General features: G+C 42.1%; 1 protein-coding gene across 4 annotated transcripts in view; it reads left to right on the plus strand.

The window, feature by feature from the left end:
- The first annotated feature begins 1,989 nt into the window (after positions 1-1,989).
- The window catches only part of SLC44A5 (solute carrier family 44 member 5), a 427,045-nt gene continuing 402,899 nt past the window's right edge, over positions 1,990-26,135 (plus strand). The window contains exon 1 of one of the 4 annotated variants that reach the window (XM_059884629.1): positions 1,990-2,321. In XM_059884629.1, coding sequence (XP_059740612.1) covers positions 2,288-2,321 — 34 coding nt within the window. In that variant the 5' untranslated portion in view covers positions 1,990-2,287. 4 annotated transcript variants of the gene reach the window in all.

Raw genomic sequence — 26,135 nt, forward strand, 5'->3', positions numbered from 1 at the left:
TTGGGCATTTCATATTTTCTTCAAACTATTTATCTCAATATAAAACATTGTATAAAGTTAAATTTAGAAAGAGTGCAAAAAATCTGATTATTTTGTGACTAAAAAATCTCAGGATATTTATTAGAACTGGAAGGAATCTTTGAGATGATATTTTACAAACCAGGAAGCAGCACAGCGGGATTAAATGACTTGTGCAAGTTCTCAAAGCTATGATGTTGTAGGGGTAGAATTCAAGACCAGAGGTTTGGACTCCAGTGTCCTTTTTTTTTTTTCCTTCAAACTTTTTATTTTATATTGGGGTATAGCCGATTGTCAATGCTGTGATATTTTCAGGTAAACAGTGAAGGAACCCAGCCATCCATATACATGTATCCATTCTCTCCCAACCCCTCTTCCATCCAGGCTGCCACATAACAATGAGCAGAGTTCCATGTGCTATACCGTAGGTTCTTGTTGGTTATCCATTCAAAATATAGCAGTGTGTATACTGGACTCCAGTGTTCATACAGGGGCACCACATCAATGCTGAGGCAATTTCTGACTAGTGGTACTGAATTGAATCACTGGATGTTTAGATAATCAGACTAGGTTGGGGATATAGGCAAGAGGGAACTGCTGATAAGATCTCTGTGCATTAGAATGTAGGTTTTGAGGAAATCCCAGTTCCTGCAAAGAAAGAAATGAATTGGCATCTTCCCGAATGCATACTGGTAATCTCCTCCCTACTCTACTCCTTCCACCATTCCTTTAAAGCTAGGCTACCAATCCTAAAGGAAATCAACCCTGAATATTCATTGGAAGGACTGACGCTGAAGCTCCAATACTTTGGCCACCTTCAACACTTAGGACAACTCATTGGAAAAGACCCTGATGCTGGGCAGGATTGAAGGCAAAATGAAAAAAGGGAGGCAAAGGATGAGATAGATAGCATCAGCGACTCAATGGACATAAGTTTGAGCAAGCTCTGGAAGATAGTGAAGGACAGGGAAGCCTGGCGTGCAGCAGGCAAAGGGGTCGCAAAGAATCGGACACGATTGAACAACAATAACTTGGTTACCTTCACATTCTTAGATCAGTCAGACTTTTGCATGACCTTGTTGCCCCGACACACCGGTGAGATTCCCTTTCTGATCAGCACGCTAGAGGAGGACAGCTCCTTCCGGGTAATGAAAACGTCAAATTCACAATCAGAGCGAGGAAGAACTCGACCACTGAAACAGCTTCTCCTGGAGATCAAGAAATCACTCATCCGCCTCCTAATTCCTCCAGTTTCTGAGAGCGTTCTTTCTTTCCTTTTTTTCCACAGCCCTAAGAGACCTGCCTGAGTTTTCGCTATAAGAAGTTTAGGGCCTGATCTAGGTCATTCTTCCAGTTGTCTGTCCCTGGGCGGCCTCTGGAACTTAATTTCTCTCCTCTCTACCACTCACTATCCAGTGGCCCTCTTCCCTTCTCGGTTCCGCAGGGGCAGAGGCATCCGCGCGTCCCGGGGCTCATCGCCCGCTTGGAATTCGGGCTTGGTGCCCGAGACCAGCTTTTTGCGGAGCGGCCCGGTCGCAAGTGCAGGTGCCAATACTCCTGCAGTTGGCCGGAGTTCTTGGCGTACGGAGACTGGTGCCCTTCGCGGGCCTACCCCGCCGCCGACGTCGCGCCCTGCCACCTGGGGTGGGGCTGTTAGCTTCCGAGGCGCCGAGGCCGGCAGGATGCGAGCTCCATCAGAGTTGGACCGTCTGGCTTTCTCCTCCCGAGTCGCAGATGGCCGCGGGACCCCCACTTCCTCCAGCAGTCCCCTGCCGCCGCCACCATCACCGTCCCCAGCAGCGGCGGCTGGACGACAGCGCCGTCACTGGTTGGATTGGAGCCGGCGGCTCAGACGGGACACCCTGGGGTGGGGGAGTAGGGGAGGGAGGGTGTGCGAAAAGGGGAGGTCAGTGTTGGGCGGGCACTCGGGGGACCCGGCGCTGCCCCCTCCAGCAGCAGCAGCACAGCAGCATCCACAGCCGCCGCCGCAGTCTGAGCGGCCGCAGCAGAGCGAGCGCGAGCTTCACCAGCTCCGCGCGGCGGAGAGCAGAGGGGCGGCGGCGCCCGCCCTAGCCGAGCCGAGCAGAGCCGAGCGCGCAGCCGGGCCGCCGCCGCCGCCTCGCAGATGCCATCACAGCAACAAAGAGCTCGCTGAGCTGAGAGCCGCGGCGAGAGCTCGCCTGGAAGCCCTCCACGGTGCCCGCTCCAGGAGCTGGGTGACAGCAGGAGGAAACGCTCCGGGGGTCTGGGGGAGGGGAGGGGACAGGAGATGGCCAAGAAGAGAAAGCCCCCCAGCATCAAGGGTGAGTTAACGCTCCATTCTCACCTCGCTCCATCCCACCTCCCACCCGCCGACCGCCCCTGTGGCTAGCCTGTTTACATCCGGGCTTGGCCAAGTGGAAGGCTGCCTGCTGGGGAAGAGTTTTCCTTCTCCGGGAGGTGGGGAGAACTGTTGCACCTTCCTTTACCTCCGGGGACACTCCGATAGGAGTTTGTCCCCTTTTTGTAACCCGGGGAAACCTGGAGACTCTTGTCCTCACCCCACTCCTTTCCCACTCCAAGAGCTTGGGTATCTGTTGCACCTTACCCTCTCAGGGCAGTGGGGAGAGAAGCGACTCGGCTCCTTGGGTCTTAACCTTTTCGGAATCAGGCCGTGTGTGTGTGTGTGTGTGTGTGTGTGTGTGTGAAAGAGAGAGAGAGAGAGAGAGAGTTTTTCGAGGTGCATCTCTACTACTCTCTCCTCCCAACCTCCCTCCTCCCTCCGTACCTTCATCCTAGGGTGACAAGTTCTGCATCAATTTCCCCAACCTCCAGCCTCAAGAGGAGATAGGAGCTGTCTGGCTCTCCTTTTCCCCATGGTCAAGGGGATTTGCTTACGGGTCGGGTCCCTGCAGGCTTTTCCCCTCTTCCCGACCTGCTGAGGCGGGCAGTGACTCCCGTCGTTGAGGCGGGCCCCTGTTGCTCCTTTGGAACCAGGGCTTCTAAAGTTGGAAAAGTTCAGAGGGGGAGAAGCGCTGGCAGGGAGGATAAGGATGAGCTTGTTGCTGGGGTGACTTCAGGCATCGCGGCGTGGTCGGGAGCTGGACTCTGGAGGGAGCCTCGTAGGCGGCGTCCAGCAGGAGCTGGGTATCCAGGACTCGCCCAGCGCCGCGCTGCGCGCAGGGAGCTGGTGCACTCGCCTCCCGCGACCTCAGCGCGGACTAGCAGAGGTCGCCGCTGGCCGGCTGCCTAGCGCTTCGACTCTCACGCCGGGGAGCTAGCGGTGGCGGAGAGGTGGTCTTGCAGCACTGCAGAGAGGTGGAAACGAGCTCGGCACCATGCGCGGTGAGGAAGCCTGTGCTGGGGGAACTGCACCGGAGCTTGGTGGGAAGGGGGAAGCAGTGGCCTTTGAAGTTGGATTTCAACCCAATGGGCCTGATAGCCCGGGAGGCGGAGATTTATCGCGCCTTGGGGTTTAATAAAACAGGACCACACTCTGAGATGCGAAGGGATGTACTCTTGAAAATATAGGTTTGGTTTGCAGCAGCGCTCCAGGCTTTGGCTTGCTGCTTCCTTTTTTCCCCAAGTCTTGCTTGTGGGAGCTTAGCTCTACTCTAGAGGTCACTAGGGGGACACAACTTTATCTTGGTGCTTCAGCTTGCCTTTTAATTGCTGCGGAGTACTCAAATCACTTATTGGAAAGGGTTTCAAACCATGATCCTTAATCTTTTAGATGTTGCTACGAAACACCCAGGATTTTCTCTTTTCTGCTCTAAACTGTAAGATATATAATTTTAGTACAATGCATTTCTTTAAAAATAATACAGCTCCTGTAAAATAGAAAAGGCCTTAAACTTGATTTTTTCTCTCCCAATGAATTAGTACATGTTTACAGTGGTAGATGACTAAAGAAAGAATGAAAGAATATATTCATATATTCATCTACAAACAATTTTCTTATGATAATCTCAAAGAATTAGTCTAAACCCAGATTGACAGGGTGCATTAGCTGCACTTTTGGTTCACTCCTTTTTATGGAACCATATCGCACCATGAATGAAACAGAAGGATTGGTTTTCAGCACTGCTGAACGGCTATCCATTGGCAGAAATACATTTCATACCCACCCCAAACCTTGCAGATTGTAAATGATCCATGAAGAGTGGAAAAAATTTTCCAGTTTTACAATACATGCTAACTGGAGACAATCTTACCCTGAAATTAATCTTGGTAGACATGCAAAAAGATACAATTGAGGCCAAATTAATAAGTGAACTAGTATAACAGTTTGATGAAACATATCTCATTACTACCCTCCCTGAACACAAAGAAGTTTTTGATTTGTAAGCCAAAATAGGATTGTATTTCTTTAAATTTAACTAGATGGTGAACTAATTGAAGACCAGTAATTAATAGAGTTTTGTCATTTAAATGTTAAGAGATTTTTTGGAGGAATTAATAACCAGGCTTTCCTAGGAAATGTCTCAAGAAAGTTTATTGTAGTTCTTTAAAAATAAGATTTTCTCATACTACATGTTTTCTTTAAAAGTTATGTTATTTAACTCTTACTGATTTGTGTGTGTGTGTGTGTGTGTGTTTCTCTCTCTCTACTAATGCTGAGTTTCTTTTTCTTTAAACCAGATTACCATTTCTTTCTTAGAAGAAAATAAACCTTTGAGAAAATCCTTGGAGTTTCCCTTTAGCAAAGCACAGTTAATTGTGATAGTTCAAAGGCAAGCCCAGGAAGTTGGAATCCATTAATTTGCCTCAATGTTGCCTTTTAAGAGGAGCACTCTACAAAAGCATCTGACTGCTGGCTTGCTGAACTGCTCCCAGACATCTGCTTCTAAGCTACAACCAACTTAAACCAAACTGCTAAATGCTAGGGCATTTTTGTTTGCCAGTTTAGTTTTTTTGGCAGGCTGGGGTGAACTTTGTGAATAATAAACTATACGTTTAGCAACATCCCGCCTATGTTGGTTATCCTCTATCCAGAGCTGTTTTCTCTGCTTAGCTACTCTGTGTGTGGGAAAAGACGATTTGTTAGAGCATGTGACAGGCAAGTTGCTCATTGGCTCCTGTAGTCCTTGCAACAGACACTACACATCTAGAAAGCTAGAAATTGGCCAGAGGGAAATAGTCTTTTAATATTGACAGAAGATACTAGCTTTCATTTGTGGCACTCATTAAAAGACATTTTATAAAATGACCTTTATAAAAGAATATTTGTCAATCCAATATTTATAATATTTTAATGAAAAGATATGCTGTAGTCCATTTCAATAAAAGTCTTATAAAAATAGGTTAGTTATATTGATTATAGTGATACTAACCCTCCTCCCCCAGTATTATTAGTACAACAAGGATTCTCATTCACATTTAAAGGTTAAGTTATGCTGGGATTCATCTATTTATGCATTCATTCAGCAATTTTATTGACTACTGGATATGTACTAGGTTCTGTGCATTGATAAACATGATTCCCAATGAAGGGTATATTAAGAGGAAGGCTTGGAAAGACTAGGTAAACAAATACCTGAATAAGAAAATTTTACAATGATTAATATCATGAAAATAAAATAGGACATATTATGGAAAGTGATTGTGGGGTTACTTTATTTGTGTGTGTGTGTGTGTGTATGTGTGTGTGTGTGAGGTTACTTTAGATTGTGACATTTGAGCTGGAAACCAAATGATGAGGAATTTACCTGCCAAGAGCTGGAACATGGCTCTGCAAGCCTTAAGGCAGGAATGAGATTGTGGTTTGGCACGTTCAAATACAGAAGAACTGCCAGTTTGGCTGGAGAGCAGTATGTTAGGTAGAGACTGGTAGGGAGAGGCCAGACTTTTTGGACCCTAAATAGGAGTTAGATTTTAGTTTAAGTGCAGTGAGAAGCCTATTGGATGCTCACTAGGCATTTAGGGCTTCATTCTCATGCTTGAGGATGGTTTCAGGGAGAGCAGTTTTCCTACGTCAACACCCTATGCCAAGTAAAGTCCCTACCCAATGAATTTCACTTTTCTAAAAGGTCTAGTTATAATCAAGGAACTGAGACCTCCTGCTGAGAGCCCTCTTACCTGCAATATTTGGGGCTGAGATGTTGATAGCATTTCTAGGAATCTCTGCTTAAGGAAACAATTCTAAAGATAATGAGGACTATTAACAATTCAACATTTTGGTAAAAGTCATCATCCTCATTCCCCATCCCCCAACAATCCTTTCAAAGCAAGTAAATCTTAGGAAAAGCATATTGTAATGGTAGAAGGGAGGAGTACAAAGAGCCTAGAACAGTAGGTGGAATGTGGAAGGCAGCACGAGAGGCTCCTAGGTAACCGAAAGGGGTCCATGAAAGAAGAGTGATGCTTGGAAAGGGGACGTGAGAAAGCCTCTGAGACAACATCAGCCGGTTCATGATTTTGCCAAGAGAAGCAGAAGCCTGATGTGAGAGTGTGCCAAGAGAAACACTCTAGTTCAAGCACTAAGGAAGTTCAAATCAGGGTGTCTTTATGCTTTTGACTGCTTTTTACTTGTGAAGCATTTATAACAATAAAAGCACACAGGCTTTTTAAAAAAGCTGTTTGATTTTACTTATTATTAGGTAGCTCTTATGGATTATAAACCTCGCAGATGAAAATAGCATAAAAAAAGTAATAATAAAAACTGCTATTTGTTGGAGATATCTGCTTGACATCTAATCAGCAGGGAAATTATACTCCTGGGTCTCTATCTTGCTGTGGAGATGTTGGCAGTGGGGAAGGGGGCAGGAGATTGGGTCTGTTGGATGATTTTCTGCCCCATAAGCATTTATTCCTTGAAGGTGCCATGGTATTTAGAAGATGTGTAAATCATAATTTTAAAGCCCTCCACTGCCTCTCCACCTTCACCTGTCTGCATTTTTTGCCAGCAATTAATAATGAAAACTATGTTAGGAATTTTTGTAGCTTCAGGACATTGTTTAGTCCCCTCATTGTTTAATCCCTGTTTTCTTTGTGCTCCATTGGACTCTTGAGGCTGGCAGGGCTGGTAGTACTCAGGGATTATGTAACTAAGAATGGATTTGGTCCTTAGTGGTACCATAACACAATGTGTTTATGACATCAGATTTTTTTCATAGCGCTGAGAGTCATAGTAGGTTAGAGTTAAAAGAAAGGCTCAGTGTTGATAGAGTTAGTGGAGAAATGCTATAGTAAGAGGTGAGTAATGCTGTCAAATATGAATAGTCTATATAAGGAATTTGGTCAAGTGTATTATTTGTAATTGCATATTATGTATAAGTCAGGATATGTCTCTCTATATATCTAGAGAGAGATATGTATAGGCATATTATAGGCATATCTTGATATGTATTTAAACTAGAGCTCAGTTCCCAATGTCAATTCAGATTTCACTCTGTACATGCGAGTGTGATCATGTCTGCATTTTATATATAAGGAAATTGAGACATAAAGATATTAGGTACTTTCTTGGGGTCTAAGAATAAATTTTGTACTGTGGATAAAGGCATAACCAAGCTGTATGACACACTCTCCTTTGATTATGTTCAGTGTTTTTTTAAAATTAATTATTTTAATTGGAGGCTAATTACTTTACAATGTTGTAGTGGTTTTTGCCATACACTGATATGAATCAGCCATAAGTGTACATGTGTTCCTCATCCTGAACCCCCCTCCCACTTCCTTCCCCATCCCATCATCCCTCAGGGTTGTCCCAGTGCACTGGCTTTGAGTGCCCTATTTCATGTATCAAACTTGGACTGACGATCTATTTCACATATGATAATACACATGTTTCAATGTTATTCTCTCAAATCATCCCACCCTTGCCTTCTTCCACAGAGTCCAAAAGTCTGTTCTTTATATCTGTGTCTCTTTTGCTGTCTTGCATATAGGGTCATCATTACCATCTTTCTAAATTCCATATATATACGTTACTATACTGTATTGGCGTTTTTCTTTCTGACTGACTTCACTCTGTATAATAGACTCCAGTTTCATCCATCTCATTAGAACTGATCCAAATGCGTTCTTTTTAATAGCTGAGTTATATTCAGTGTTTTATTGCCTGTTCACTTTCCTCAAGATCTCTCAAGTCTAACATAGAAAGGGAGATCAATTTTGCTTTTTCATGCTGAATCAAGAGGATGATACACTTTCCTCAGAAGTATCACAACTTTATTGTTTGTGATCCACTTTAAAAATTAGAAATACATTGCTAACAAAGTAGGCTAACTGCCCACAAATGCTATGGTGATATTGTACAGAGGTTTTAGGGCCTCTCTAGGGATAGGGAGGTCAGACAAAGTGAACAAATATTCTCATTTTTTGAAGTGGTATAATTTGGAAAAGATGCATATGGGTCCCCTCTGAGGTAGATTCAAGTCATTTTGCCATTCACGTGGAAAGCCATTTGCCTGCTGTGGTAGCTAGCCTTTAAGATGGCGTCAGTTTTTTGGCTCCTGGTGTTCACACCCTTACATACTCCTGTCCCACACTGAGTTGGGGCTGTATGTGGCCTGTAGCGTGTGGTGGAAGGCTATGTTGTACATAAAGACATGGCGGCTTCTGTCATGCTCTTGTATATCTGGTGCTCTCTTATACTGCTCACTTTGGGGAAGACCAGCGGCCAAGTTGTGAAAGCACTCAGGCATTCTGGTGGAGAGGCCCATGTGGGAAAGAACTGAGGCTTCTTGCTAAGAGTCAACTTCAGCTTGCCCACCTTGTGCACGACCTACCTTAGGAACAGACCCTCTAGCCCAGTTAAGCCTTCAGGTGTCTATAGCCTTAGCCAACATCTAACTGAATGTCATGAGAAATCCTTACCTAGGTCTACCCAACCAGCCTACTTTTGGATTCCAATGTTGCAGAAACAGTGAGAGATGGTAAATGGTTACTGTTGTGCTGAGCCACTAAAGTTTGTTACACAACATTGGATAATCAATATATCTGTGGTTCATTACTTTTATACCTTTATCTTGGGAGGTAGGGACCCTCTTATTGGTGTGTAAATAGTAGGGGAGACCATGTATGTGTGAAAAAACATATACAGTTTTAAAACCTTCCACTATAACAATTTACTTATTTATATAATTTTTGTATGTAAAAGATTAATATATCATTATTAATCTTTATATTTACATATCTTTTATATATAAAAGATTAACTTTCTTATTTATATAATTACTCCAGGGTTTCCCCTAAGCTAGCTGCTACTTCCAGGCTCCTGGGAATAAAAGGAACACTGAATTCACAGTCTTCATTACTAGTCTTGGCATTGGCCCTGAATCTTAGTTCTCTTTATTACTTTAGAGAGCTGGGCTAAAAACCTGAAGTTCTCTTTTCCCTGTTTCCCTTAAGTTCCTTTCAGTAGCTTGATTCCTTCTCCTCTACTTCTTTGATTGGTCCTAATCTCTGCCCTCTATAGTTCACTTGGTTTGGCAGGTACCTTCCAAATAAAAGCCCCACCAAACGAAAAAATGAGAGTGATAGACTACAAATGCTCCCCAAGTCCTCCAACAGCCCTCCAAACCCAAAAGACAAAAAGTCCCTTAAAACCTAAAATCTCCCAGTAAACCCTTCTCCATCTATATTTATCTACTTCTCCCTACCAAGGAGTCCCTGCCCCCTCCCAGCCCAACTAGTCCCTTGATATATAACAAGGAGAGTGAGAAAGAGGATAAAGTAAACATGAAGAAGCCTGTGATTGCTTCTACTTCAGTGTAGAATACTAGTCTGCTTTATTTCAGCCCCTCACTCATTTCTTCATTCACTTGACAAATATTAACTGAAGACTTACTCTGTGCTAGAAGTGTATTTGGGATACAAAATGGAGCCTTTAGGTAGGGAAGACAGACTATGAATAAACTGTTGAGATTAAAAATTGAAATGTACCATGAGGAAAAATGGAGAAGGCAATGGCACCCCACAACAGTACTCTTGCCTGGAAAATCCCATGGATGGAAGAGCCTTTGTAGGCTGCAGTCCATGGGATAGCTAAGAGTCAGACACGACTGAGCGACTTCACTTTCACTTTTCACTTTTCACTTTCATGCGTTGGAGAAGGAAATGGCAACCCATTCCAGTGTTCTTGCCTGGAGAATCCCAGGGACAGAGGAACCTGGTAGGAGGCCATCTATGGGGTCGCACAGAGTCAAACACGACTGAAGTGACTTAGCAGCAGCAGCAGCAGCATGAGGAAAAAAATAGAGCATGATCTGGGGGATTTGGAGGGCTGGTGATGGCCTGATGTGGGAGGGTGAGCTATTAATATGATGATTGCTGCTGCTGCTGCTTAGTTGCTTCAGTTGTGTCCGACTCTGTGCGACCTCATAGATGGCAGCCCACCAGGCTCCTCTGTCCCTGGGATTCTCCAGGCAAGAACACTGGAGTGGGTTGCCATTTCCTTCTCCAGTGCATGAAAGTGAAAAGTGAAAGTGATGTCGCTCAGTCGTGTCTGACTCTTTGCGACCCCATGGACTGCAGCCTACCAGGCTCCTCCATCCATGGGATTTTCCAGGCAAGAGTAGTGGAGTGGGGTGCCATTGCCTTCTCTGAATAGGATGGTTAGGTAGACTTAATTGGAAACATAATATTGAAGGAGACAAAGTAGTTTTTATGGAGGAGGAAGAATCTTTCAGAAAGAGATAAAAGCCAGGGCAAAGACCCCCTGGTGAGAGTATCCTGGCATGTTTGATAAACAGAAAGGAGAGTGAGTGAAATTAGTAAAGAGAATAGAAATAGGAAAGGGGGGCAGAACAGTGAGGGAAGACTAGATCACATGCGGCCCTGTGGGCAATTTTAAAGACTTTGACTTTAATCCTCAATGAAATGGGGCATCATTTAAGGTTTTGAACAAAGGAATAATAGGCTCTGACTGACAGTTTGAAAAGAATTGCTGTGGCTACCATGTCGAAAATATCCTCATGGGGCAAGAGAGAAGCTAGAAGACCAGTAAAGAGTCTTGCAATGTTTCAGTTGAGAAATGATGGTGGCAACTATCAGGGTGGTAGCAGCAGAGGGCCTGAGAAATGGAAAGACCGGGAATATATTTTGAGGGTGGACCTAATACGGTTTCCGGAACTAACAGGCTGTGTGAGAGAAAGATATGAGTCATGGATGATTCCATAGTTTGTGACCTGAGCTACTAATAGGATGGAGTCGTTATCAGCTGGTATTGGAAGATTGTGGATGGGGCAAGTTTAGTGAGAAAGGAGTTCAGTTTTTTTTTTTTTTTTTTTTAGGAGATCCGTTTTGGACACATATGAGTTGAAGTGTTCATTTGATTTCAAGTGGAGATGACAAGTAGGAGGTCAAACACATGAATCTGGAGTCTGGGGGAGAGGCTGGGCTGATGATGTGAATTTGGGAGACATTGGCACCTAGGTGGTAAGACCTTAGGCTGAATAAGCACTCATTTCCTGGCAAGTGAGTAGTCTGAGAGACATGATCTAAGCCCAAGGTTACTGTATTATTACGAGGGAAGGGAGATGGAGTGGAAACTGGTAAAGGAGATTTAGAAAGAGCAACTGGTGAGTAAGGGGAAAGTCAAGAGTGTGAGGGGTCCCAGAGCCAAGGGAGAAAGTGTATCAAAGTAGAAAAGAATAATCGACTGTGTCAAATGCTGCTGATGAAGTAACATGAGGGTTAAGAAGTGACCATGGCATTTATTACTGTGAAGGTTACTGAAGACCTTGACAAGGGCAGTTGGAATAGGTCAAGAGAGCATGGGAGGAGAAGAATTGGAGACATCAGAGTCAACTCTTTGGAGGGGTTTTGTGGCAAAGGAAGCAAAGAAATGGTGCTGTGGCTGGGAGCAGTAGTCATCAAGAAAAAAGAAAACTTTTTTAAGATGGGAGAAAGGATGGCAGGTTTCATTCCTTGCTTTTGTCATTTGCTTTGTGAGGTGGTCTTTAACTTCTCTTTCACTATTTTTTTAAACCATTGAACTGTACACTTTTTTTTAATGGATTTGTTTATTTTTGGCTGCACTGGGTCTTTGTTGGTGCACTTGGGCTTTTCTCTAATTGCGGCAAGTGGGCCTACTCTCTAGTTGGTGCTTAGGCTTCTTATTGCAGTGGCTTCTCTTGTTGCAGAGCACGGGCTTTAGGATGCGTGAGTTTAGTTGCCCCACTGTGTGTGGAATCTTCCTGGAGCAGGGATGGAACCACGTCCCCTGCATTGGCAGGCAGAATCGTAAGCACTGGACCACCAGGGAAGTCCTTTCTTTCACTATTTTAAATTTTGGCTGCTTTCTAGGACAATTTCTTGGGGAGATAAGGAGGGAATTAATGTACAATGGTTTTGTATTACTTAGTTATAAGGATGTTTCTTTTTTGCCTTTTATTTCTGTAAACAGATTATCTTTAAAATATTAAATATAGTATGAGAAGAGAAACAGAAATGGATTTCCTGATGAAATATTTAATAAAATATACCACGGTAGGAGAAAGTTGCCATGAGAGGAAAGTGTGCCAGTCATCATGTTGCTGACTGTGGCAGTCCATTCTGTCAGCTGGAAAGCTCAGAAGGAACTAAGGACAAGTTTAAAAATATTTTGTGTAGGGGCAAGCCTGGTCGTTCTTGACCAGAGGCAATTTTGCAGTGTCTTGAAGACATTTTTGATTGTCATTACTGGGGTGGTGCTATTGGTTTCTGGTGGTAGAGACCAGGGATGATGATAAACATTTTGTAATGCCCAGGACAGCCCTCACAACAAAGAATTATCTGGTTCAAATTGTCAACAGTGCCGAGGCCAAGAAATCCTGGGATAGCCCCATCATTTTTTTCATTCTTTCAGAGAGGAGCTAGCAAGCTCCTTCTGAAAGAGTCTGTTTGACCTATGCCATTGTTCTACGTTTAGATGAGGCACAGCTGTTTAAAAATTAAATTCAAATAAAGACAGGCTTTTTTCTTTTTGTCTTTGCTTTCTCTCCCCACCTCCCTGTCCTGCCTTCTGTTGGTTCCCCTTGTATTTTACTATTTTTATAAACTTGCATTGTTTCCCACTGGGCCCATGACATTAGAGGGACATTAAAGTTATGGTAAAAAAAATCCTTGATTCAGTTGGGGAACCACAATTTTATATTGCTGATTCCTATTCTGCATCTGTCTGACAGTTTTATGAAAGAAATAATCAAGAACAGGATGATTTGTTAAGCTCTAGCTCTTTAATAAGAAAGGCTGGGTAGTCTCTCAGCCATTTTGCCCGTGGCCTCTTTTGGCCATTAGGACTTCAGTCGCACCCTTCATAGTCCGACTGTCGATGTGTGCATTATCTGACAAGGAAGACTCTGAACTAAGTCACGACTGCCCTAAGTGCTTGTTGAGTGAAAGGATGAGAAATTTTAAATCCAGTCTTATAAGAAGCAATTTAAAATTTATGTATTTAAAAAACTTGAAGGACAGGTTCTTTTTATGTACATTTGGCAGTTCATTGGATTGTGTTTGAATGTCCAAATCCAGAGATAAAAGTAAGATTTTTAAATTGACATTAAAAGTTTATTAAAAGTGTATTATCACTCTAGGCTTGCCCTACAAAAAAACTCAACAGTCATGAAGTTAGCCTATATATACATTTTATTAGTATTAGTTTAAGAATATCATGAATCATAAAATTAGAAAACACTATAAAAGCTACTTAATGAACATTCATACTTCACAAGTTCTGGTATTAACAGTACTTTTCACTTTGCATTAAGTTCTTTTTTCTTTTTATCCACTGTTCTCATACTCTTATTCATACTTACTTTGTTTGGCTGCATAAAAATGTTATCACATTCTTTTTCCATGGCAATGACTTTGATTCTGCTGATTTAACACCTTTACTGTACTGAAAGAATATCTAGGACTAAAAAAGAAGCATTATGTTATTTAAAAAAGATCTTTGTTCATAAATAAACCTGTCCAGGGATATCTTAGTTGTGGAAGGTAGGACAGACTTGAAGTTATAAAGAGTGGTGTTGCATATACCTACGGCTGATTCATGTTGATATGTGGCAGAAACCAACACAATATTGTAAAGCAATTATCCTCCAATTAAAAATAAATTTAAATAAAAAAAGAATAATGCTGGAATTCACCCCTTCTCTTGCCCTTCTTAGTCTTAAGAAAGACTTACATTAAAATACATGCAATAGAAATTCTGCATTGAATAATTATCATACTTCTGACACACAAACTTAATTTAGTAATCTATAGACACAACCCAAAGACAAAAAGACATGTGGTTCACATGCCAAATTCTAAGGTCAAGACTGGTTATGTTTTAACCTCTGTAAATTCTCTTCACCTGATTCTGAATCAATGCCTTAAGTATGATGGATAAGCAAATTAATTGACTATACATAAGTTTATATGGATCAAGAGAAGCATGTAACCTATTTAAACCATTTGGCAAACAAGCCATTTTTAAGTTTTTGGCAGCACTAAATGGTAGAAAAGTATATTAATTAGAAATAACTTACTAAAACAAGCCTTTGAAGAATTCTAATGGTAATATTTTTAGCTAATTGTTTATATTATGTTAAAGTAATGGAATATCTTTTGAATATTGAGAACTTTCATGAGTCTAGGCTTTCTTCCAGCTGGTCCTATTTAGTGTGGTTTTATGCTACATCTTGTATTTCTGAAAACTGGGTATTTGTATGTACTAAGACCCTGATGCTGGGAGAGATTGGGGGCAGGAGGAGAAGGGGACGACAGAGGATGAGAAGGCTGGATGGCATCACCGACTCGATGGACATGAGTTTGAGTGAACTCTGGGAGTTGGTGATGGACAGGGAGGCCTGGCGTGCTGCGATTCTTGGGGTCGCAGAGAGTCGGACACGACTGAGTGACTGAACTGAACTGAAGGCTGAAGAACCTTGAGAATGGCCACTGACAGACCAGAGGTCAAGTCAACCATCAAGAATCCCTCAGGGATGGGAAGTTGGCACGATGGTATCCTTGAGTAACTTGAAGTTAGGGCTGTTTATGAGGAATCTCCTCATGTAGGGAGGAATAAGCATGTAGTCTTTTCATTCCTATCAGATGAGATCAGTCGCTCAGTCGTGTCCGACTCTTTTCAACCCCATGAATTGCAGCACGCTAGGCCTCCCTGTATATCACCAACTCCCGGAGTTCACTCAGTCTCACGTCCATCAAGTCAGTGATGCCATCCAGCCATCTCATCCTCTGTCATCCCCTTCTCCTCTTGCCCCCAATCCCTCCCAGCATCAGAGTCTTTTCCAATGAGTCAACTCTTCGCATGAGGTGGCCAAAGTACTGGAGTTTCAGCTTTAGCATCATTCCTTCCAAAGAACACCCAGGGCTGATCTCCTTTAGAATAGACTGGTTGGATCTCCTTGCAGTCCAAGGGACTTTCAAGAGTCTTCTCCAACACCACAGTTCAAAAACATCAATTCTTCGGCGCTCAGCCTTCTTCACAGTCCAACTCTCACATCCATACATGACCACAGGAAAAACCATAGCCTTGACTAGATGAACCTTTGTTGGCAAAGTAATGTCTCTGTTTTTGAATATGCTATCTAGGTTGGTCATAACTTTCCTTCCAAGGAGTAAGTGTCTTAATTTCATGGCTGCAGTCACCATCTGTAGTGATTTTGGAGCCCAGAAAAATAAAGTCTGACACTGTTTCCACTGTTTCCCCATCTATTTTCCATGAAGGGGTGGGACTGATGCCATGATCTTCGTTTTCTGAATGTTGAGCTTTAAGCCAACTTTTTCACTCTCCACTTTCACTTTCATCAAGAGGCTTTTGAGTTCCTCTTCACTTTCTGCCATAAGGGTGGTGTCATCTGCATATCTGAGATTATTGATATTTCTCCCCGCAATCTTGATTCCAGCTTGTGTTTCTTCCAGTCCAGCGTTTGTCATGATATACTCTGCGTATAGGTTAAATAAACAGGGTGACAATATACAACCTTGACGAACTCCTTTTCCTATTTGGAACCAGCCTGTTGTTCCATGTCCAGTTCTAACTGTTGCTTCTTGACCTGCATACAAATTTCTCAAGAGGCAGATCAGGTGGTCTGGTATTCCTATCTCTTTCAGAATTTTCCACAGTTTATTGTGATCCACACAATCAAAAACTTTGGCATAGTCAATAAAGCAGAAATAGATGTTTTTCTGGAACTCTCTTGCTTTTTCCATGATCCAGCGGATGTTGGCAATTTGATCTCTGGTTCCTCTGCCTTTTCTAAAACCAGCTTGAACATCAGGAACTTCACGGTTCACATATTGCTGAAGCCTGGCTTGGAGAATTTTGAGCATTACTTTACTAGCCTGTGAGATGAGTGCAATTGTGTGGTAGTTTGAGCATTCTTTGGCATTGCCTTTCTTTGGGATTGGAATGAAAACTGACCTTTTCCAGTCCTGTGGCCACTGCTGAGTTTTCCAAATTTGCTGGCATGTTGAGTGCAGCACTTTCACAGCATCATCTTTCAGGATTTGGAATAGCTCAACTGGAATCCCATCACCTCCACTAGCTTTGTTCATAGTGATGCTTTCTTTTTTTTTTTTTTTTTTAAAATGTGTTCTGGGCGGGACCAACTGACACCCTAGTGCTGTAGTAGCCCGGCAAGGGTACCTTCCCTATGCCGCTGCGCCTCCTCAGCCGGTCACAGCTAGACAGAGAACAAGAGTAGGCCCTCACTGCCCTCCCCCGCCTCCATGCACTCTCCTCCATAGTGATGCTTTCTAAGCCCCACTTGACTTCACATTCCAGGATGTCTGGCTCTAGGTCAGTGATCACACCATTGTGATTATCTGGGTCGTGAAGATCTTTTTTGTACAGTTCTTCTGTGTATTCTTGCCATCTCTTCTTAATATCTTCTGCTTCTGTTAGGTCCATACCATTTCTGTCCTTTATCGAGCCCATCCTTGCATGAAATGTTCCTTTGGTATCTCTGATTTTCTTGAAGAGATCTCTAGTCTTTCCCATTCTGTTGTTTTCCTCTATTTTTTTGCATTGATCGCTGAAGAAGGCTTTCTTATCTCTTCTTGCTATTCTTTGGAACTGCATTCAGATGTTTATATCTTTCCTTTTCTCCTTTGCTTTTCATTTCTCTTCTTTTCACAGCTATTTGTAAGGCCTCCCCAGACAGCCATTTTGCTTTTTTACATCTTTTCCATGGGGATGGTCTTGATCCCTGTCTCCTGTACAATGTCACGAACCTCATTTTATAGTTCCTCAGGCACTCTATCTATCAGATCCAGGCCCTTAAATCTATTTCTCACTTCCACTGTATAATCATAAGGGATTTGATTTAGGTCATACCTGAATGGTATAGTGGTTTTCCCTACGTTCTTCATTTCAGTCTGAGTTTGGCAATAAGGAGTTCATGGTCTGAGCCACAGTCAGCTCCTGGTCCTGTTTTTGCTGACTGTATAGAGCTTCTCCATCTTTGGCTGCAAAGAATATAATCGATCTGATTTCGGTGTTGAGCATCTGGTGATGTCCATGTATAGAGTCTTCTCTTGTGTTGTTGGAAGAGGGTGTTTGTTACGACCAGTGCATTTTCTTGGGAAAACTCTGTTAGTCTTTGCCCTGTTTCATTCCGTATTCCAAGGCCAAATTTGCCTGTTACTCCAGGTATTTCTTGACTTCCTACTTTTGCATTCCAGTCCCCTATAATGAAAAGGACATCTTGTTTCGGTGTTAGTTCTAAAAGGTCTTGTAGGTCTTCATAGAACCATTCAACTTCAGCTTCTTCAGCGTTACTGGTTGGGGCATAGACTTGGATTACTGTGATATTGAATGGTTTGCCTTGGAAACGAACAGAGATCATTCTGTCGTTTTTGAGATTGCATCCAAGTACTGCATTTCAGACTCTTTCGTTGACCATTATGGCCACTCCATTTCTTCTGAGAGATTCCTGCCCGCAGTAGTAGATAAAATAGTCATCTGAGTTAAATTCATCCATTCCAGTCCATTTCAGTTCGCTGATTCCTAGAATGTCGACATTCACTCTTGCCATCTCTTGTTTGACCATCCAATTTGCCTTGATTCATGGACCTGACATTCCAGGTTCCTATGCAATATTGCTCTTTACAGCATCAGACCTTGCTTCTATCACCAGTCACATCCACAGCTGGGTATTGTTTTTGCTTTGGCTCCATCCCTTTATTCTTTCTGGAGTTATTTCTCCACTGATCTCCAGTAACATATTGGGCACCTACTGACCTGGGGCGTTTTTCTTTCAGTATCCTATCATTTTGCCTTTTCCTACTGTTCATGGGGTTCTCAAAGCAAGAATACTGAAGTGGTTTGCCATTCCCTTCTGCAGTGGACCACATTCTGTCAGATGTCTCCACCATGACCTGCCCATCTTGGGTCACCCCACTGGCATGGCTTAGTTTCATTGAGTTAGACAAGGCTGTGGTCCTAGTGTGATTAGATTGACTAGTATCATCCAGACCCTGAGATAGCTCTTTATCCAGCTTATTATTTTGACCCCACATAGACATGCTTTTGCTGATTTGTGTTTAGCTATTTTAGTGCTGACTGGCATTGAAAAACTTGATATATGAAGTCATATGAGGTTCAAGGATGTATTTCTCATGCTGATCACTCTTTTATGAAGTATCTGCATTATGAGTACCTGATGAAGTTTTTCTGAGTGTCACTAGCTAACAATAGACAAAATAAGTCATGAAACTCATTGGGTTTCCCATATGGGTAGATAGCTTGTTATTGTTCAGTCACCAAGTCATGACCAACTCTTTGTGACCCCATGAACTAAAGTACTCCAGTCTTCCCTGTCCCTCACCATCTCCTGGAATTTGCCCAAGTTCATGTACATTGAATTGGTAATACTATCCAACCATCTCATCATCTGTTGCTCCCTTCTCTTTCTTCCTTCAGTGTTTCCTAGCATCAGGGTCTTTTCCAGTGAGTTAGCTGTTCACATCAGGTGACCAAAGTATTAGCGCTTCAGCTTCAGCATTCATCCTTCTGATATATCTTGGTGTTTCAGGGTTGATTTCCTCTAAGATTGATTGGTTTGATTTCCTTGCTTTCCAAGGGACACGCAAGAGTATTCTCCAGCACCACAGTTTGAAAACATCAATTCTTCGGCACTCTGCTTTCTTTTCTGTCCAGCTCTCACATCCATATATGACTACTGGAAAGACCATAGCCTTGACCATATGGACCTTTGTCGGCCAAGTGCTGTCTTTGCTTTTTAACGCACAGTCTAGGTTTGTCTCAGCTTTCCTACCAAGAAGCAATCATTTTCTAAGTTCATGGCTGCAGTTACCATCTGTAGAGCCCAAGAAGAGGAAATCTGTCACTACTTCCACCTTTTCCCCTTCTATTTGCCATGAAGTGAAGGGACTGGATGCCATGATCTTAGTTTTTTTTAAGCTAGGAAGGGTAGCTTGGAAGCTCAAAACTGAGAATGAGCCCACTTCTTATGTAAGACTATGGAATCATAAATTATGCATTTGTGAATTAATTTTGTTTTTCACATCTTTATTCTTCTTTCCTGTCATCATCTTTCTATATATACTTTGTTTTGTTGAAATGTATGTAGTTTTATAAACTACTTTAAATCTTCTTTGAAACAAGATGAATTATAAACAAATTAATGTTGGCTAAGACTAACTTTATAGAAATTAAATAATCTACTCAAAGTTATTAACTAGTAAAGAACGTGCATTTAAACCTAAATGTAGCCTCAATCAAAAAATTTTTTTGCATGTAATAGAACAAAGCATCTCATTGTCCTAATCCAACTTTTCATTTGCAGATTACACTAGTTTCGTTCATATATAATTTTCTATAGTTGAGGTTTTATTTATCATCACCTTTATCCACTTGGCTGCACAAGTGGGGAATCTGGAGTCATCCTTGACACTCTTTTACAGGCCTCTGCTCAAGCAAATGAAGTTGGTCATTACTACTGATCCTGATAGTATCTACTTTTCTTTACCTTCACTGTCACAGATATAATTCAGCACTCCTCATTTCTAGTATGGATTAGAACTACCTGTACACTAAAAGGTCTCTTTGCATAAGGCCTAAGTCATCTCTTAACTTATTTTTCACAGTATTGCAGATATGCTACTACCAACATGCATGTTTGATCATTTCACAGTCTTAAAGTCATGGCCCTCCATCACCTCTGCTGTTGCTGCTACTGCTAAGTCGCTTCAGTCGTGTCCGACTCTGTGCGACCCCATAGACGGCAGCCCACCAGGCTCCCCCGTCCCTGGGATTCTCCAGGCAAGAACACTGGAGTGGGTTGCCATTTCCTCCTCCAATGCAGGAAAGTGAAAGTGAAAGTGAAGTCACTCAGTTGTGTCCAACTCCCAGCGATCCCATGGACTGCAGCCTACCAGGCTCCTCCATCCATGGGGTTTTCCAGGCAAGAGTACTGGAGTGGGGTGCCATTGCCTTCTCCTCCATCACCTCTACCTAGGACAAAATAGAAATTCCACACCAAGGTATATCAGACTCTCTAGAATCTGACCCCTCAGAATCTTTCCTGCTTCATCTTTTCCACACCCATCCTAAACTTAAGGACCCACCATTCTAGTACTGGGACCACACGCATTCTTTTATGCTTCCTCTGCCTTTGTGATGGGGTGTGTGTGTGTGTGTGTGTGTGTGTATAATGCTGAAAATTCCTATTTATCCTTCAAACCTCAGCACAATGTCACTACTCTGTTAAACTTTCATCCCCATCTTCCCCTTTGACACTCCCTACAAAAACAGTTAAATTTTTCCTCTTTGCTTCCCCCATTACATCTTCCACTTAGGTCTATTTGTCCTTCTATATTGATTTAAGATTTAAAGTGTAGAGTTTATTCGTCCATCTGCTTTCTCAGTTCTCCAGGGGGTCTTTAGTCTTACTTGTGCCCTGAAGCAAAAGGAACCAAAAGCCTAACAGGAAATCAGTCACTGGCTTAACATCCCAGGGTCAAACTATCACTGTAGCTTACCCTGCCTCCCATTATCCTGGTAATATTATCAGGGAAGTGTGTGTTTCAGGCAGGAGAGAACAGTGCCCTTTGCCCAAGTAAGTCTGCTAGAAACTGTTCTTTCCTAGGACTGCTTCCAATCTTCCTGTGTCTTGGATTAATTTTCCTGAATCAAACCGGGCTCTCTGTAAGTTGTCACCTGTCTGGAGTTGGTCTAGAGTTTTATGGGATTGCACCAAAGGGACTTTGCCATGTGCCTGTTGGTTGTTCTTTCCTGTAGGTTTCTTCGTAAATACCTACCTCTAGACTATGAACACCTTGAGAGTCCTGATTGTGTGATATTTACCCTTTAATCTAAAATATCTAGTATAATTCTGGATATATTACAGGAATCTATGGACAGAGGAGCCTGGCAGGCTACAAGTCCAGTTCAGTTCAGTTTGGTCACTCAGTCATGTCCGACTCTTTGCGACCCCATGGACTGCAGCATGCCCAGCTTCCCTGTCTGTCACCAACTCCCAGAGCTTGCTCAAACTCATGTCCATTGAGTTGGTGACACCATCCAACCATCTCATCCTCTGTCATCCCTGTCTCCTCCTGCCCTCAATCTTTTCCAGCATCACGGTCTTTTCCAATAAGTCAGTTCTTCACATCAGGTGGCCAAAGTATTGGAGCTTCTATCTCCCTCAAAATATTGGAGGGAGGAAAGAGAAAATATCTTTTCAGATACCTTCCTCCTTTCCTCCCTCCCTCCCTTCTTTTGTTATAAATATTTTCTAATTTTGGGTCAGTCTTATTTAACAAAAAGGAATTTATTAAAAATTATTTCATTAAAAACTGCAGATATGTAATATCAAATTAATTTTAAGAGTTGACAAATGAATTTATATATTTGTGTTAACTTTATATGTCTCACTTTGAAATTTGGGGTAAAATATACATTGAAAACCCAAGTTGATTCTTATATTGTTATTAAAATTGTGAGTTTAATCATCTTTTTTACTAAAATGATTTAAAAGAAAACGGTACCATAGCCTCTTTCCCTGTTCCTGTTGCACTGCTAATTTTCTTCCAAGGTATAGCACCTTTATAATTGTTAACTCAGTAATCTTCACGAGGTAGGGAAGGTCTGCAGGTGTAATTTTTCCCATTTCTAAAATCAAGGCAGCATGGAGTTTTTGTTGCTTACTGTCCAATTACACATCACTCTATCATCACATTATACCTTTCTGGCGGTGCTGCACAGCTTGTGGGATCTCAGTTCCCTGTCCAGAGATGGAACCTGGACCAGGGCAGTGAAAGCTCCGAATCCTAACTGCTTGACTACCAGGGAATTTGCATTTCATTGTAATTTTGAATGCCATTTTACATTTGACTTATGAACACTTTAAAAAAGTTGACCTGTCAACTTTTTCAGGTTTTTCAATAATAATGTAAAATCTTTTGTACAACTTTTACAATAATAATGAAATATTATTAAGATTGGAATTCAGCTTTTCTGTTGGTCTTATTATTATTTTTGTAGGCAGTTAGATATTATGCTAAGGTCAGGAAAATTTCTATCTTTTAACATTTCATTTGGAGACTGTAATGAACTTTGGATTTGGCTTAGAAGACTACTACTATGTTTAAACATGTTCTTTTTTTTTCCCTTTTGGAACTTTACCTTTTCATTTCAATTTTTCCAAAGCTGATCTATTTCCATTTATGATGTCAGTTTTTCTTTTAATATTGATTGTAAAATTCATGTGGTGAGTTCATTTTTTTTTTAAATGTAACTTGAAATAATCATCAATATAAAAGTCTAAAATACTGACAGTTTCTAACCAATTTCTGATTAGCAAGCTGTGGTGTGTACTTAGAAGTCATTAGAGTTAAAACTATCAGTTTAAACCCTACGTTATCTATGCTAAAAGTGGGAAAGATTTTAGAAATGGTTTAGCTTAATTCCTTTTGAAGATGAGTAAACTTAGGCTTGGACTTGCCAGGCTCAGAGGTAAAGAATCCACCTGCCAAACAGGAGACTTGGGTTCCATCCCTGGGTTGGGAAGATCCCCTGGAGAAGGAAATGGCAACCCACTCCAGTTTCTTGCCTGAAGAATCCCCATGGACAGAGGAGCCTGGTGGGCTACAGTCCATGTGGTTACAAAGAGTTGAACACGACTTAGCGACTAAATAGCAGCAGCAACAGCAGCAGCAGCAAATTTAGGCTCAGGGAGGTTAAAATTACTTTTCCAAAGTTACTCAGTCAGAACTTGGGCAAGCTTGGATTGAAATTCAGATCCGACTTTTAGTCCAATGTGGCTTTTTACCACATGCTCTGAAATTGGCTGTATTGTCTATGGATAATGTGGCAGATGGAGCAACAGAGGTCTTCCATTTATGACCTGGAATTAGAATATTATTTTGAGTCAGAGTGTGCACACACATGTGCAATTCCTTCAAACTCAGTGTTAACAGAAGAAAGGTGCTTTCACTTATCTTCAATTCAGTTCAGTTCAGTTGCTCAGTGGTGTCCGACTCTTTGTGACCCCATGGACTTCAGCCCGCCAGGCCTCCCTGTCCATCACCAACTCCCGGAGTTTACTCAAACTCATATGCATTGAGTTGGTGATGCTATCCAACCGTTGCATCCTCCGTCGTCCCCTTTTCCTCCTGCCTTCAATCTTTCCCAACAACAGGGTCTTTTCTAATGAGTCAGTTCTTTGCATCAGGTGGACAAAGTATTGGAGTTTCAACTTTAGCATCAGTCTTTCCAATGAATATTTAGGACTGATCTCCTTTAGGATGGACTGGTTGGATCTCCTTGCAGTCCAAGGGACTCTCAAGAGTCTTCTCCAACTCCACAGTTCAAAAGCATCAATTCTTCTGTGCTCAGCTTTCTTTATAGTCCAACTCTCACATCCATACATGACTACCAGAAAAACCATAGCTTTGACTAGATGGACCTTTGTTGGCAAAGTAATGTCTTTGCTTTTTAATAAGCTGTCTAGTTTGGTCATAACTTTTCTTCCAAGGAGTAAGCGTCTTTTAATTTCATGGCTGCAATCACCATCTGCAGTGATTTTGGAGCCCCCCAAAATAAAGTCTGACACTGTTTTCACTGTTTCCCCATCTATTTGCCATGAAGTGATGGGACCAGATACCATGATCTTCGTTTTCTGAATGTTGAGCTTTAAGCCAACTTTTTCACTCTCCTCTTTCACTTTCATCAAGAAGCTCTTTAGTTCTTCACTTTCTGCCATAAGGGTGGTGTCATCTGCATATCTGAGGTTATTGATATTTCTCCCAGAAATCTTGATTCCAGCCTGTGCTTCTTCCAGCCCAGCGTTTCTCATGATGTACTCTGCATAGAAGTTAAATAAACAGGGTGACAATATACAGCCTTGACGAACTCCTTTCCCTATTTGAAATCAGTTTGTTGTTCCATGTCCAGTTCTAACTGTTGCTTCTTGACCTGCATACAGATTTCTCAGGAGGCAGGTCAGGTGGTCTGGTATTTCCATCTCTTTCAGAATTTTCCAGAGTTTGTTGTGATCCACACAGTCAAAGGCTTTGGCATAGTCAATAAAGCAGAAGTAGATGTTTTTCTGGAACTCTCTTGCCTTTTCAGTGATCCAACTGATGTTGGCAATTTGAGCTCTTGTTTCTCTGCCTTTTCTAAATCCAGCCTGAACATCTGGAAGTTCACGGTTCTCATACCACTGAAGCCTGGCTTGGAGAATTTTGAGCATTACTTTGCTAGCATGTGAGATGAGTGCAATTGTGCAGTAGTTTGAGCATTCTTTGGCATTGCCTTTCTTTGGCATAGGAATAAAAACTGACCTTTTCCAGTCCTGTGGCCACTGCTGAGTTTTCCAAATTTGCTGACATATTGAGTGTAGCACTTTCACAGCATCATCTTTCAGGATTTGAAATAGCTCAACTGGAATTCCATCATTTCCACTAGCTTTGTTTGTAATGATGCTTCCTGAGGCCCATTTGACTTAGCATTCCTGGATGTCTGGCTGTAGGTGAGTGATCACACCACCATGATTATCTGGGTCGTGAAGATCTTTTTTGTATAGTTCTGTGTATTCTTGCCACCTCTTCTTAATATCTTCTGGTTCTGTTAGATCCATACCATTTCTTTCCTTTATTGTGCCCATCTTTGCATGAAAATTTCCCTTAGTATCTCTAATTTTTTTGAAGAGATCTCTAGTCTTTCCCATTGTATTGTTTTCCTCTGTTTCTTTGCATTGATCACTGATGAAGGCTTTCTTTTCTCTCCTTGCTATTCTTTGAAACTCTGCATTCAAATGGGTATATCTTTCCTTTTCTCCTTTGCCTTTTGCTGCTGTTTTTTTCATAGCTGTTTGTAAGGCCTCCTCAGACAACCATTTTGCCTTTTTTGCATTTCTTTTTCTTGGGAATGGCCTTGATCACTTCCTCCTGTTCAATGTCATGGACTTTTCTTACTCATGCCTTAAGCCTTAACTTGAAACTGTGTCTGACAGACCTCCTTGTCAATACTTACATGTTCTTATACCTCTTTGGGGTTTCACTTGCTGTAGCATCTATCAAATTGTATTTTAATTGCATGTATACTTGTCTTTCTTCCTTGTTTTTTAGTCATTAACTCACATCTGACTCTTTTGCGACCCGGTAGACTGTAGCCCTCCAGGCTGCTCTGTTTGAGGGATTTCCCAGGCAAGAGTACTGGAGTGAATAGCCATTTCCTTCCCCAGGGGATCTTCTTGACCCAGAAATAGAATCCATGCCTCCTGCATTGGCTGGTAAATTCTTTACCACTGAGCCACCTTGGAAGCCCCTTTCTTCCCTGCTGCTGCTGCTGCTGCTAAGTCGCTTCAGTCATGTCCGACTCTGTGCGACCCCATGGACTACAGCCTACCAGGCTTCTCCGTCCATGGGATTCTCCAGGCAAGAACACTGGAGTGGGGTGCCATCGCCTTCTCCCCCTTTCTTCCCTACTAGACTGTGAATAACATGCGTTGTTCACAGGTGTACCTTTGATGGCAATTAGCACAGTGCCTTGCTCATACTTAGTGTTCCACAATTATCTCTTGAGAAAGTAAAGGAATAATTATTATATAACTTAAGAAAGGAATACATTATGAAGTAGGTATAGGGATTGGATATCTTATTGTGGATCATGCAGCCTCATATGTCAGTTCAGTTTCCTATCATGCCTGATCATGTGTTCACAGAATGAATTTTCT

This window comes from Bos taurus, chromosome 3 (genome assembly GCF_002263795.3).
Source record: "Bos taurus isolate L1 Dominette 01449 registration number 42190680 breed Hereford chromosome 3, ARS-UCD2.0, whole genome shotgun sequence".
NCBI lineage: Eukaryota > Metazoa > Chordata > Mammalia > Artiodactyla > Bovidae > Bos > Bos taurus.